The 14,984-nt window shown below is 38.5% G+C and overlaps 1 protein-coding gene across 3 annotated transcripts in view; it reads right to left on the bottom strand.

The window, feature by feature from the left end:
- Positions 1-14,984, bottom strand: part of LOC136864076 (carbohydrate sulfotransferase 11) — a 50,963-nt gene that overhangs the window by 12,285 nt on the left and 23,694 nt on the right. For all 3 annotated transcript variants that reach the window (XM_067140622.2, XM_067140621.2, XM_068226154.1), the window contains exon 3: positions 11,188-11,405. In XM_067140622.2, the coding sequence (XP_066996723.2) occupies positions 11,188-11,405 (218 nt within the window). The remainder of the gene's footprint in view (positions 1-11,187; positions 11,406-14,984) is intronic.

Below are 14,984 nucleotides of genomic sequence, written 5' to 3'. Positions count from 1 at the left end.
GTTGTATACAGAATTTCAAGGCGCATTTGATGCCGTTAACAAAAAAATGTAAAAAAAGTAATTTAGTGTGAAAATGGCAATATAATGGAAAGTTTCGCCAAATGCAAAATCTTCATTGCATAGAACTTATCATGTCGTAACTCCTATTTTATATTCATAATTTTTCTAATTTTTTCACTGCTGGTAAAGAAACATTTCAGCTCGATGTAGATAAGTTTATTTTTAAATTTCTAAAATAACAAAATGCAGTTATATGCGTTTATTTTCAGTCATGTTCCGGGAATTTTATGTGCAGGCACGAAAAAGTCAGTCGCTGGCCAGCGCCTTTCCTATTGAATTTACATGGGGGGTCAAAGCGAGGCAAATGGTCTTCAGATATGGAAGTTATTTTTAAAACAATCCCGAAGTTATTATCTTGCTTAGTTCTTAATTTGCGATAGGAAGAATATATCCTTGAATTTTGGTTTCGCGCGTGATTCGGCTGGCTGGCTGTCTGGCTGAAGTACGGTAATGATCTCCCAAATATGCGCTTTTAACATTTCCAGACAGTCGCATGCAGTGCAGTGCTCATTTCGTCAGTAGTATGTATAATTGTGATTAAATACATATCAGTTACATATGTACAATTCTTGAGGGCAAGTGTATTTCGTTTGTGTGGTTCGTGAGTTCGTGCTCGTGCGTGGAGATCTAATTTCTAAGAAAAAGTGCAGAAGGATCATGGCGTGGTTAAAGCAAAGCAAACGGTCTTCGGATATGGAAGTTATTTTTAAATCATACCTCAAGTCTTTATCTCGTTATCTCTTAATTTATGACAGGGAGAACGTCTCGTTTGTTTACATTTCACGAGTGACTCGGCTGGCTGAGCTTTTAAATATACTGACAGCCGTGTGCAGTGGTGTTCATTTTATCAGTATTATAAGATTGATTATATAAAGATCAGTGATATATATAATATTTAATGGCATGTGGCCTCCGAGGAGGCCTAGTGCAGGTCTGTCGAGTTGACGCCACATAGGCGATCTGCGCGTCTATAAGAATGTGGCCCTACCTGTGATGAATTCTAATGCTGAAGACGGCACACACCCCCAGCCCCCGAGCCATTGGAATTAACCAATGAAGGTTAAAATCCCCGACCCGGGCGAAAATCGAACCCGGGGCCCTCTGGACCAAAGGCCAGCACGTTAATCATTTAAGCCATGGGGCCGGACAAGATCAGTAATAAATGTATAGTTCTTGAGGACAAGTGGATTGTGTTTGTTGTGTTTGTGTAGTCTGTGTAGTTGTCAGTTTGTGCTCTTGCGGGGGGTTATTAGTTCGAAGAAAAAGTGCAGAAGGATGTACAATGGATCGTCAAATTAAAAAGAAACGTTCCGTAGGTAAACTCAGGGGAAAAGAACGCAATATTATAATGAGTGTCCTGGATTATTTTTTTAAAGACTATGACTATGAGCAGCGCAGTCAGTGAAACAGCTAAAGCTACAGGTTGTTCCAAAAGAACAATCTATGCTATAAGGAAGGAACACACACACATGGTCCTTTGCAAACTCCCGCAAAAAAAGCAAAAACAGAGAAGGACGGCAGAAAAATGCAAGGAAAATTAAATATGATGAAATTATGTGAAGTGGAGTGCGTCAGGTGGTTCACTCTCTTTTATTTGCTAACATACCACCGACATTGAACGTGATTTTGAGTCGGGTAAATGGAGAAGATTCTTTGCCACGATTTTCCAAAACTACGTTGTATCTCTTCTTACATGCTATAGGCTTCCGTTATTTAAGACGGGGTAATAAAGCAGCTTTCATTGAAACCGATGAAATTATTAATTGGAGGCACAGATATCTCAAGGGAGATAAAATGTCTGAGGGCACAAAATAAAGCTATAATTTACACAGATGAATCGTGGGTAAATATTGGGCAGACAGTGACAAAAGAATGGAAGGATACGACAGTGAAAAGTGCACGGCAGGTCGCCACTGAAGGGGTGAGTTCGGGACTTAGGCCACCGAAAAGCCGAGGACCGTGATTTGCCTTAGTCCACGCGGGTAATGACATGGTTTTGTTCATAATGCTGAACTAACATTTTTATGCCATAAATACATAAGACAATTGGGCAAATTACGTGAACGAAGTAAAGAAAAATGAAAGAGATTTGTGGAAAGCAGACGAATTACAGGACGATGTCGACGATGAAAATTTTTTAATACGACTTTCTTTATCGTCCGTATCATCCTCAAGTTCGTCTCTCGAAGCCGGTTCATCCAACGCGGGAACATCAGGCCTTGTAGAAAGGATAGAAGGTGTACATCCAATGTCTGAGAGCAATGCCAGTGATTAAGGTACGTTGTATTTATTTTACCATCCTACAAATATTAATTTATGAATGAATGAAGTTAAAATTACAAAATTACAAACGAAAAATGTGGAACTGTGACGCCCTGTTTGAGTCACACTCGAGCGTGATCTTCACGAGACGATTTCGCAACAGCGCGCTCCATCTACGCTGTACTGCAATTTAAGGTTGGAACGCTCTATAGTCTATCTATCTATATATATAAAATAAGAGTTTTGTCTGTACATTGCTCAGAATTTGAAAAGAATGGTATTTTTGTATCGGTCATGTTCACAATAACAAGAAAATGCATTTTTTACATTTCCGTAATTTCTGTCTGTCTGTCTGTCTGTATGTATGTACACGCATCACGAGAAAACGGTTGAAGAGAATTTAATGAAAATCGGAATGTACAGTCGGGTGATGAACCGCTACAATCTAGGCTATAAATTATTTTAATCACGCTGAGTGAAATGGTAGTTTAGGGGAAGCCTGAAATTTGATTCTCAAATATTTATGTTTTTTTTTTTTTTTTTTTGCTAGGGGCTTTACGTCGCACCGACACAGATAGGTCTTATGGCGACGAAAATATTTATGTTATTAGTGGTCGTGTCTTAATGAAAATCGGTAGACAAACATGTGAAATAAGTCGCTACAATATAGGCTATACACGCTGAGAAAAATGGTAGTTTAGGGGTAGGCCTAAAATTTCATTGTCAAATATTTATTGTATTAGTGGTCGTATCTTCACGAAAATTGGTGTGCGAAGTCGGGGAATAGGTCGCTATAATCTAGGCTATCAATAATGTTATTCACATTGAGTGAAATGGTAGTTTAGGGGAAGGCCTGAAATGTAATCTATATATAAAATAAGAGTTTGTTCATTGCTCAGAATTTGAAAAGAATGGCGTTTCTGTATCGTTCATGTTCACAGTAACAAGAAAATGCATTTTTTACTTTTCCGTAATTTCTGTCTGTCTGTCTCTACACGCATCACGAGAAAACGGCTGAAGAGAATTTAATGAAAATCGGAATGTACAGTCGGGTGTTGAACCGCTACTATCTATGCTATAAATTATTTTAATCGCGCTGAGCGAAATAGTAGTTTAGGGAAGGCCTGAAATTTAATTCTCAAATATTTATGTTATTAGTGGTCGTGTCTTAATGAAAATCGGTAGACAAAGATGGGAAATAAGTCGCCACAATATAGGCTATACACGCTGAGAATAATGGTAGTTTAGGGGAAGGCCTAAAATTTAATTGTCAAATATTTATTGTATTAGTGGTCTTATCTTCACGAAAATTGGTGTGCGAAGTCGGGGAATAGGTCGCTATAATCTAGATTATCAATAATGTTATTCACATTGAGTGAAATGGTAGTTTAGGGGAAGGCCTGAAATGTAATCTATATATAAAATAAGAGTTTGTACATTGCTCAGAATTTGAAAAGAATGGCGTTTCTGTATCGTTCATGTTCACAGTAACAAGAAAATGCATTTTTTACTTTTCCGTAATTTCTGTCTGTCTGTCTGTCTCTACACGCATCACGAGAAAACGGCTGAAGAGAATTTAATGAAAATCGGAATGTACAGTCGGGTGTTGAACCGCTACTATCTAGGCTATAAATTATTTTAATCGCGCTGAGCGAAATAGTAGTTTAGGGAAGGCCTGAAATTTAATTCTCAAATATTTATGTTATTAGTGGTCGTGTCTTAATGAAAATCGGTAGACAAAGATGGGAAATAAGTCGCCACAATATAGGCTATACACGCTGAGAATAATGGTAGTTTAGGGGAAGGCCTAAAATTTAATTGTCAAATATTTATTGTATTAGTGGTCTTATCTTCACGAAAATTAGTATGCAAAGTCCGGGAATAGGTCGCTATAATCTAGGCTATCAATAATGTTATTCACACTGAGTGAAAAGGTAGTTTAGGGGAAGGCCTGAAATGTAATCTATATACAGAGTGAAGCAAAATTCGCGCACTCGGGCATCGCAGTGCGACTCCCTACATGCCAGCAATAAAAAATGTCTTTCACAAAAGTTCGTCCTGCGAGTATATCAGGCAGAGAAAGGACGTTGAATAGTGGCAATCTGGCAACACTGTAACCACATGTACGGTAAGTACCTCTGTCAGCATCATATATTCGTGCTGAGCAGTTGGTGCATTGGATAGGGTTTTGGGTTGGCATGCAGGTGGTAGAGGGTTCGATCCTGGGTTAAGGCGCAATTTTTTGTTTACTAATTTCCATCGGACATAACATACTGTAATACAGTAAGACACCGTACCTTAGGTCTCATGTATCCTACATTTACAACATTTTGTAACGCTGAACACAACAAATACCTTGCTAGGCCTACTGGTAACGTAAGCCCTTACGAAATACAATGGACTTGAACGAGGCAAGAATAACAGTTGCTACTAATCTATGAGATCATTGGAGGAGGGTAGAAAGAAAACAGGTTTCGCATTTAGTATATGAATTTGTGCGAATAAATTCACGCCCACGACGTGGAAAGGACGTCTTTCAAAGCTGACCAAGGGAAACGATTGTTCGTCCATTTGTAGGATCGTAGTATGTAAGTGCAAAGGGTTTCTAGAGGACCCGCTGCAATGGCTGTTGACAATTAAGTTGCCAGATACCATACCACCTGGACAACATTTATGAAATAAAAAAAATACGCTTCAACCCAGGATCGACCTCCTGAATGCTAACCCAAAACTGTAACCACTGCACCAACTGTACAGCACAAAGAATACGTGCTGACAGAGGTAGTTACCCTACATGTGGTTACAGTGTTGCCAGATTGCCACTCTTCAACGCCCTTTTTCTGCCGGATATACTCGAAGGACGAACTTTTGTGAGAGACATTTTTTTATTGCTGGCATGTGAACAGTCGCGCTGCGACGCCTGAGTACGCGAATTTCGCTTCACGCTGTATATAAAATAAGAGTTTTGTCTGTACATTGCTTATAATTTGAAAATAATGGTATTTCTGTATCGGTCATGTTCACAGTAGCAAGAAAATGCATTTTTTTACTTTTCCGTAATTTCTGTCTGTCTGTCTGTACACGCATCACGAGAAAACGGCTGAAGAGAATTTAATGAAAATCGGAATGTAAAGTCGGGTGATTAACCGCTACAATCTAGGCTATAAATTATTTTGATCACGCTGAGTGAAATGGTAGTTTAGGGGAAGGCCTGAAATGTAATTCTCAAATAAGTTATTTATGGCATTAGTGGTCGTATAGATAAATCTATATATATCAATCTCACAGCTGCGCGCCCCTAATCACATGGCCAACTCGCCTGGTCGTACCGACTGAAACAGCCTGCCTGTATATTGGCGGGAAGTAGCATGCCATTCCTCTGGTTCATACATTTTCTGATATATCTGGTTCGTAACACATTGGTTCATCATAGTATTCGAGCTATTCAATCCCTACTCGGAGGCACTGATTGGAATGAGTAGTGTGCATGTTTAACGGAATAATGACAGAGGAGTGTTCACGGCAGTCTGCGACCTGGTTATTCCAGTTCTGGAACTTCGGACTCTTAGATCGGCACCGTAGTACTGTTCGTTGAAAGTGAGAAAGTTTGCGGTGTTTCATTTGATCGAGTATTTTATATGATAACATTGCTTTCAATCGCTACATTCCTACTGACGTTTTTGTAATGACCTATGTTGGATTAAGGAAAACCACCAAGTCAGTCTTTCTGAGAATCCCGTAGCGAAGCACGGGTACATCAGATAGTATATATATAAAATAACTTGTCCTGACTGACTGACTGACTGATTCATCATCGCTGAGCCACAACTACTGGACATAAGGAAATGAAATTTTGGGGATATATTCATATTAAGATGTAGGTGCTCGCTAAGAAAAGATATTTGGATATTCCGTCGCTAAGGGGCTGAAAAGGGGGGTGAAATTTTAAAATAAGTGTACCTATATCTCAAAACTTTAAAAGTTTACACCTGTGAAAATTGGTATTTAGAATCTTCTTTAAAAATAAGAAAAAAAAAATTTTTTTGTTTTCAGAAAATCCTAATAGGAGGGGTAAAAAAGGGTGAAAAAGTGGTTGAATGCCTTTAAACGGCATACCGGTACTTATATATCAGAAACTGAAGATATTACAGACCTGAAAATTGGTACTTTTGATCGCTTTTAAAAATAAAGAAACACGTATTTTTTTGTTTTTGGAAAATCCAATTAATGGGAGGGTGAAAAGGGGGGTGAATTCTTAAAATGTTCGCATCAATATCTCAAAACCTTTAAAGTTTACAGATGTAAAAATTGGTATTTAGAATCTTCATTGAAAATAAGAAAACAAGTATTTTTTTTCGTTTTCGGTAAATCCCAATAGGAGGGGTGAAAAGGGGTGAAAAAGGGGTTGAATGCCTTTAAAGAGAATACTTATATCTCAGAAACTGAAAATATTACAGACCTTAAAATTGGTGTTTGGGATCTCCTTTATAAAAATAAAGAAACACGTATTATTTGGTTTTGGGAAAATCCAATTAATTGGGGGGGGGGGTGAAAAGGGGGTGAATTTTTAAAATGAGTGCAACTATATCTCAAAACTTTTAAAGTTTATATATGTAAACATTGGTATTTACAATCTCCTTAAAAATAAAGAAACACGTATTTTTTGTTTTCGGAAAATCCCCCCAATATGAAGGGTGGAAAAGGGTGAAAAATGGGTTGAATGCCTTTAATGTGGCTACTTATATTTCAGAACCTGAAGATATTACAGACTTGAAATTTGGTGTTTGGGATCTCCTTTAAAAATAAATAAACACGTATTTTTTGTTTTTGGAAAATCCATTTAATGGGGGGGATGAAAAGGGGGCGAATTTTTAAAATGAGTGTATCTATATCTCAAAACTTTTAAAGTTCATAGATGTAAAAATCTGTAATTAGAATCTCCTTTAAAAATAAAGAAACAGGTATTTATTTTGTTTTCGGAATATCCTAATAGGAAGGGTGGAAAAGGGTGAAAGATAGGTTGAATGCCTTTAATGAGACTACTTATATTTCAGAACCTGAAGATATTACAGACCTGAAAAATGGTATTTGGGATCTACTTTAAAAATAAAGAAACAGGTATTTTTTTGTTTTTGGAAAATCCAAACAATGGGGGGTGAAATTTAAAATGAGTGTGTCTACATCTTAAAACTTTAGAAGTTTACAGATGTAAAAAATGGCATTTAGAATCTCCCTTAAAAATAAAGGAATACACATTTTTTTGTTTACTGTAAATCCCAATAGGAGGGGTGTAAAACGGTGAATAATGGGTTGAATGCCTTTAATGAGGATACATATATCTCAGAAACTGGAGATATTACAGAACTGACAATTTGTATATAGGATAACCTTTAAGAATAAAGAAACACGTATTTTTTTCTTTAAGAAAATCCAATTGATGGCGGTTAAACAGGAGTGACAAATTGAGGTGAATTTTTGAAAGACTATATCTACAGAATATCTGAGAAACGTAAAATGTTATAGACGTAAAAAGTGGGTAATTGGAATCTCCTGTAAATGTAAAGAAATATAGGTGATCAATTTTCGGAAACTCCACTTAAGGGGAACTAAAAAGGGGTTAAAATTAAAATGAGAATTTCTACAGCATATCTCAAAAAACTTAACATGTTACAGAAGTGAAAAATGGTATTTTTTTGTCTCTATTAAAAATAAAGAAACATGTATTTTTAGTTTTCGGAAATACCACTTGGGTGGAGGGGGGAGTTAAAAGTGACTGAAAATGGTGTTGAATTATTTTAATTAGGCTACTGATATCTCAAAAATGAAGATGTTACAGACGTGAAATTTGATATTTGGAATCTGCTTTAAAAGTAAAGAAACACGTATTCTCGGAAAATCCAATGAACGGGGGGGTTGAAAGAATTGAAAAATTAATTGACTTAATTGTATGAGAATACATACATCTAATAAAAACTAAAGTTGTTACAAATGGGAAGACTGGTATTTCGATCTCCTTTAAAAACAAAGAAAAACGCTTTTTTGGGGGCGGGGGGGCGGGGGGGAGTGAAAAGGAGTTGAATTCCTTTCGTCGGGACACATAAATCAAAAACTGAAGAAGTTAGATTTGTGATAATTGATATTTAGAAGATGCTTTACTATTAAAGAAACAAGTATTATTTTGCCGGAAAATTCACTTGGGGGAGGGGGGAGGAGTGTGAAAGGAAGTGAAAAAAGGGAATTATTTTTATGGGGATACTTATATCTCAAAACTGAAGATAACAGACGTGACCACATTTGTGTTTGGAATCTCCTTTAAACATAAAGAAACATGCCTTCTTTTCATTCATTTGGGGGGGGGGGTTGGTAAATAAACTTAACGGCAGTGGGGTGTAAAATGAGGCGAGACCAATTGATTTTACTGTTCATAATGTACTTATAAGGAGCCTCCGTTGCTCTGGCAGCAGCGCGCCGGTCTCTCAGAGCTGGGTTCCGTGGTTCAAATCCCGGTCACTCCATGTGACATTCGTGCTGGACAAAACGGAGGCGGGACAGGTTTTTCCTGTCATCCTTCATTCCAGCAACACTGTCCAATATTTCATTTCATTTGTCATTCATCGATCATTGCCCCAGAGGAGTACTTCGGCAGCCGGCACAATTCCTATTGTTGCCGATAGTTTGGGCTTTGTTCATTCCATTCCTGACCCTATCGAATGACTGAAAACAGGCTGTAGATTTTCGACGTACTTATTCTGATCATAAATCAATCATTTTTAATGTTTCCTGGGTTCATTTTCAACAGTCATCTTTTCCTTCGGAGACCGTTCTTAGATTACAGTAGATTCTCCTGGCATATAAATAAAAATTTAAACACATTTGAAATAAACGATACGAATGAGATTGACCGTCAAATTGTTCACCTCTATAATAAGGTCAATAATGCACGGAAGTATGTCGTTCGTATCGCCAGAAATCCCGCACACTTGCCTACGCGCGACAATGGTGCTGGTCACAATATCAACAATGACAATGGCAGCAGATGTAATTTACCGCCAAGTAGCGGTCTTGCATCTTGCTGTGGGGTCCAGAACATCTATTATAATAATAATGTTCTGGACCGTCGTTAAATGAGCGGACCGCGCTGGAAACGGGTCCTGGACGGGTAATGACTAAGAATGCAGTCCGGCCGTGGGTTCAGTACCGCCAAAGCACCCAAGACGACACCATGCCCGAGTTCCTGAAGGATTTGATCCATATTAAAAATGCTTATAGGAAAAGATGGCTAAGATTTAGGGACCCAACTGACAGGGTGGAATACCTGGACCTAGCCCAGGAAGTACGAAATCGACTGCTGGAAAGAAAGATTGAAAAATGTGGGGAAACTTGCCGTAATCTATTAGAAAACGAGTCAGATCGCGAATTTTGGCGGATTCTCACAGAAAAACAGATCGCGAATTTTGGCGGATTATATATAAAACAATAAGCATTCAATTATAAATTTCAGTATAATACCGTAGCGAAGCACGGGTATCTTGCTAGTTGTCTTATAAAACAATATACAAACTAAGAGTATTGAATAGGTGGACCCTTCCCAACTTTTGATAGTACTCAGCCCAACGTGGAAAACCCAGAGGGTAAACTAGAATCAAGACAGTGACTATCAACGTCAGGATATAAATTTCATAACTTTGACCAATGTAATTTTGCAGTGTTGGGTATATCAATACTGTACATGGGAAATAGGGAGCAGTAAGTTCTGGAGTAGTTGGATGCACAAGATGAAATAGTAGAAGGATATGTGATGAAATTTAGTATAAGAAGAGTGAGAAATCAAGTAGTATAATCCAACGACTGAAGTAACATCTGGTGGGGAACCATCAAGGAAGGTGGAGAGTTTCAGGTACCTAAGCAGATAAGGAAAAAAGCGAGCAGGGCAAACGTGCAGAAACATTCCTAAAAAATGTTAGAAGCTTAGTCTGGAGTAAAATGAAAATCCACAGCGTGTTTCCAGTAATTCGACCAGGTCAGGAATGGAATGAAGCCCCCATCTAGCGGTGAGGACAGGAATTCTGCCGGCTGCCGAAGCCTGTTGCACTCCTCTGGGGCAATGATTAATGACTGACAAGTGAAATGAAATGTTAATGGAGAGTGTTGCTGGAATGAAAGATGACAGGGAAAACTGGAGCACCCGGAGAAAAACCTGTCTTGCCTCCGCCTTGTCCAGCACAAAACTCACATGGAGTGACCGGGATTTGAACCACGGTACCCAGCGGTGAGAGGCAGGCGCATTGCTGCCTGAGCCACCGAGGCTTCAGTCTGGAGTAAAATGTCTCCAAAAATAGCAAGAGAGTGACGTACCAGATGTACTATATCCCAATACTGACATTTGCTTCAGAAACCTGGATAATGAGGGAAAGGGAGACAAGCAGAATCCAGGCTAGTGAGATGAAATTTTTGAGAAGCAGAACAGAAGTAACAAAAATAACCAAGATAAGAAATGAGAAGGTTAGGAAACTAGTGCAAGTGGAACAATTATTGCAGGATAGGATAGAGGAATCAAAACAGATAGTTTGGACACATGAAAAGAATAGAGAAGGGGGATACCCTGAAAGATGCATGAGATGGGAGTGGAAGGCAAGAGACCAAGGGACAGATGGCTGAAAGGAGTGGAGGAGGGGGCGAAGAAAACAGCTGAGGGCTGGACCCATGTGACAACAGAGAGATGGTGGGAAGACAGAAAACAATGAAGAAGATTATGTTCTAAACAGACCCAGCCAGAGACTAGAAGCTGTGCAAGATGATGATGATGATGATGACCAACTGATGTACTAGCAATTAGTAGCAGCATAGACATACAGAAGACTATACCTTGGGTACATAGCAATACAGGAGTTTATGCTTTTCATCAACAAGAATATGATCAAAATTCTCCCTGGTTAACGATTCACCATCCGTCTTGTTTGCTAACATATCACACATCATTTGCAAATGTTTTTTCCTCTTCAAATCTGTTGGACGTTTCTTCTCATTCTGAGAGCTTGAATTATTAAGGTGTCCATAATTCACTAGCTGCAGAAATTTCTCATCTGCAAAGAAAACAAAAATTGAAACAAGCAACAATACTTTTTCAACTGCATGTTTACAATTAAACTAAATAAAAAGGAATATTAAGCTTAAACATAGGATGTATTGCCATCTGGAACAGCAAAGTAGCTAAAATATAAGGTCCCCAACTTTACCCATTTTTCAAATTACATGCAGTACCTAATACTGCATACATCTGTGAAACTAGGAAAAATTTACTCTGGACACTTGCCAGGATTTGTATTTGTAAATTTGGGCCACATATGCTGTGATGGTACATATAACATATCACAATCCCAAACTGTATTTATTGCAAGACATATTTATTATTATGCTTTTTTCTGCATTAATTTGGTTAGGCCTATATTAGAAGCGTGAAAGTCTCCATACTGGATCCTGTATATAATTTATATTGTACAGTAGTTGGGAAATACAGAGCTATTTACAGAGCAGGTGACACTGGGATACTTTACGATTCACACATGCATTAACAACGCAGCCAGAAGGATGACAACAGTATGGTAGCTACATACCCAAAAGTTATATGTGGGCTGTAAATAAAGTAGTGCCAACATAGTCCAGACACTTGCAGGAGATCAGGCATGCACAAACAGGATATGGGAGCGCTCAGGTGGTGCTGTTGTTGATGAGTAGTGTGCATTTGACATGCGTCCAGTTGGGAGTGTTGTTGCTGTTGAAGTGGTGTTGAAGTGAAAAGTGTCGATTTCACCACTCTAAAGCATGTTTTCAAAACATGATCAGCGTCGTGGAATAAACTCGACGTTGCCTGTGGCAAAAATGCATATCGAGGATGACCTATAGGATGGTTGCAAAATGGGTCAAGCCATTTTGAGCGGGTCGGAATGTGACTGTGGATTTGCAACGCACAGGTCGGCCGCCCATTCCTCAAGATCAGAGTGACATCGCAAGTGGTCTTGCATCCAAAGCCCATTGATGGACTGTCCGGGAAATATCTGTAGAGGTTGGTCTCTCATCAAACGGTGTGGCAGATACTGATGAAATGTCTTATCATGAGGAAAACTGCATCCTGTTGTCTTCCACACCATCTCACCGTCATACAGAAATGGCAGCGGTATGCACCAGCTGGCATCCACCTGGACAGATACCACAACGAAGGAGACATTTACACAGCGTATTGTTGCCATCGATGAGACGTGGGCAAGAGCCTACGAGCCTGAATTAAAGCGTCAATCGAATTAATGCCATCACCCAGGTTCGCCACCTCCACAGAAATTTTGACAGCATCCCAGTCGAGTGAAGCTTTGATCGCAGCATACAAGTACGACTAGGAGGGTATTATTCTTACACATGTTGCACCTGAGAGACAAACTATCAACAATGACTACCATTGCAGATTTCTGGAGCGACATCTGCGTCCGCCTATGCGGCGCAAACATCCACGTTTATTGCAAGATGATCGCCTTATTGTGTTGCATGACAACGCACGTTGCCATGTCAAAATCAATGTCAAGCTCTTATGCCATCGCTGGCATTGGGAGACCTTGGAACACCCTCTGTCCTCACAAGATACGAGTCCATGTGACTTCAACCTGTTTCTGAAGTTGAAGGAACCCCTCCAAGGCTGCCGATTTCCTGATGTGGCATATGTTCCACAAAGTAGGGCACTCCATCGCTGTCATCAACAGACAACGCCTTGCCAACGGTCCCCAATGGCTTCCCGACATTTGGCAAAAGGTAATAGACTTTGCGGATGACTACATTGAAGGAATGTAATGCAACTATACTTGTTAGTTCATTAAATATTACATTCTATTAATATTGACACTACTTTATCTACAACCCTCATATTCCAAGGTGTGCTTCACAGGTTGGCTATGTTGGAGGTTAACATAATAAATAAATAAATAAATAAATAAAATAAATAAATAAATAAATAAATAAATAAATAAATAAATAAATAAATAAATAAATAAATAAATAAATAAATAAATGAATGAATGAATGAATGAATGAATGAATGAATGAATGAATGAATGAATGAATGAATGAATGAATGAATGAATGAATGAATGAATGAATAAATAAATAAATAAATAAATAAATAAATAAATAAATAAATATCTTCCTCTATTCATCACATGTTCTTGTGCATGCATTCTTGTTCCCGTCCCCAGACATTGTCACGAAAAGTTTAAATGTGATTGTTACTGCCATTTATGACACTGTGGTAACTGACGTTTTGTCTTTAAGTACTGTGTATTTTTAGTTGCATTTGGTGTATTGTGTAAAACACACTATAACAAAAGATAAAATAACCAGAAATGAGCTCATATTCTCATTATTTAGCAGACACCTGAAGGTTTGGAAATTTTAAAATTGAAATCAGTGGAAAGTCAGACTAAGCTATCAAGTTTCACCTGTACTGATGTAAATAGTACATTACAAAAATGCAGAAGGATTGTTCATATAAAAATCTTGTGGAAACCCTCCTAGCCATTCCCTTTAGTAAGCATTGTATTTGACTGCAGGCATTGTAAGCTTATTGCAATCACGTTAAGTCTCTATTTGAAATAAAATTATGGTAAAACAAAATATGAGCCACACGTTGAGCGTCATTTGTAACCTTAATTTAATACTTGCCCCATGCTTGGGTGTCAGTTGAAATATTACTGATTCTACTTGCCTTTGCCTTGTCTTTTAGCGCTGGGAATATCCAAGGACATGCTCGGCTCACCTGGTGTAGGTCTTTCTATTTGATGTCCATGGCCGAACTGTGCATCTAGATGTCAGATGATGATGATGATATAGAGAAAGGGTGGTATCCAGAGTCAGCATATAGCCTACTCCTGCACTCATTCCACATGGACACTGCAGAGATGTTTGGAAATGAATCCACGCTATTGACACGCAATCTAGTGATTAGCGATTGTATGCCACCAAGTCTCCTACCCTGCTGGCCTACATTCTGATGGTGAAATTTTTTTTCCACCAACAGCACTTGAACCAACTAACCACGGTTTTAGGCCATTTGGATGTGCTGCCTTAACGATCATCGCCACCAGGCAAGCTTACAGTACAGTAAAAAAAGAACCACTGATGCACAATTTTCTCTAGAGAAAATCTGGATGGTTTTATGCAGTTAAAAGAAATGACAGAGTAAACTTACCTGAACATCAAGACAGACCAATACCAAACTGCTAGTAACACTACATGCATACAGATCCCTTGTATCACAGTTTACAACAACTCAATGATGGCTCAATGATCAGTAACTATGTCCTACGAACATCTGATCATCAAGGACTCAATGTACAGTAATACAGAAAACAGATACTGAGTTTTCCTTTGAATATTCTTAGATGTAAGTGATACTGGAGAGCCATAATTTTGCTTTGAGAAAGTACTTAATGTATCAGTAAATCTACCAGGGTATCTACAGAATTTCAAGAAACAAAATTCATGAGTTTTTCGTGACCATTTTAAATTTTGCTGGTCCGGCAGTCAAGACTTATTCAAGTCAGTCTTACCCGGAGGCCCTGGACTTGATTTCTGCCAAGTAAGCAATTTTCACCTGGATCCGAGGGCTGGTTCGAGGACCA

This window comes from Anabrus simplex, chromosome 2, assembly GCF_040414725.1.
Source record: "Anabrus simplex isolate iqAnaSimp1 chromosome 2, ASM4041472v1, whole genome shotgun sequence".
Lineage (NCBI taxonomy): Eukaryota > Metazoa > Arthropoda > Insecta > Orthoptera > Tettigoniidae > Anabrus > Anabrus simplex.
This window is presented reverse-complemented; position numbering and strand designations above follow the sequence as displayed.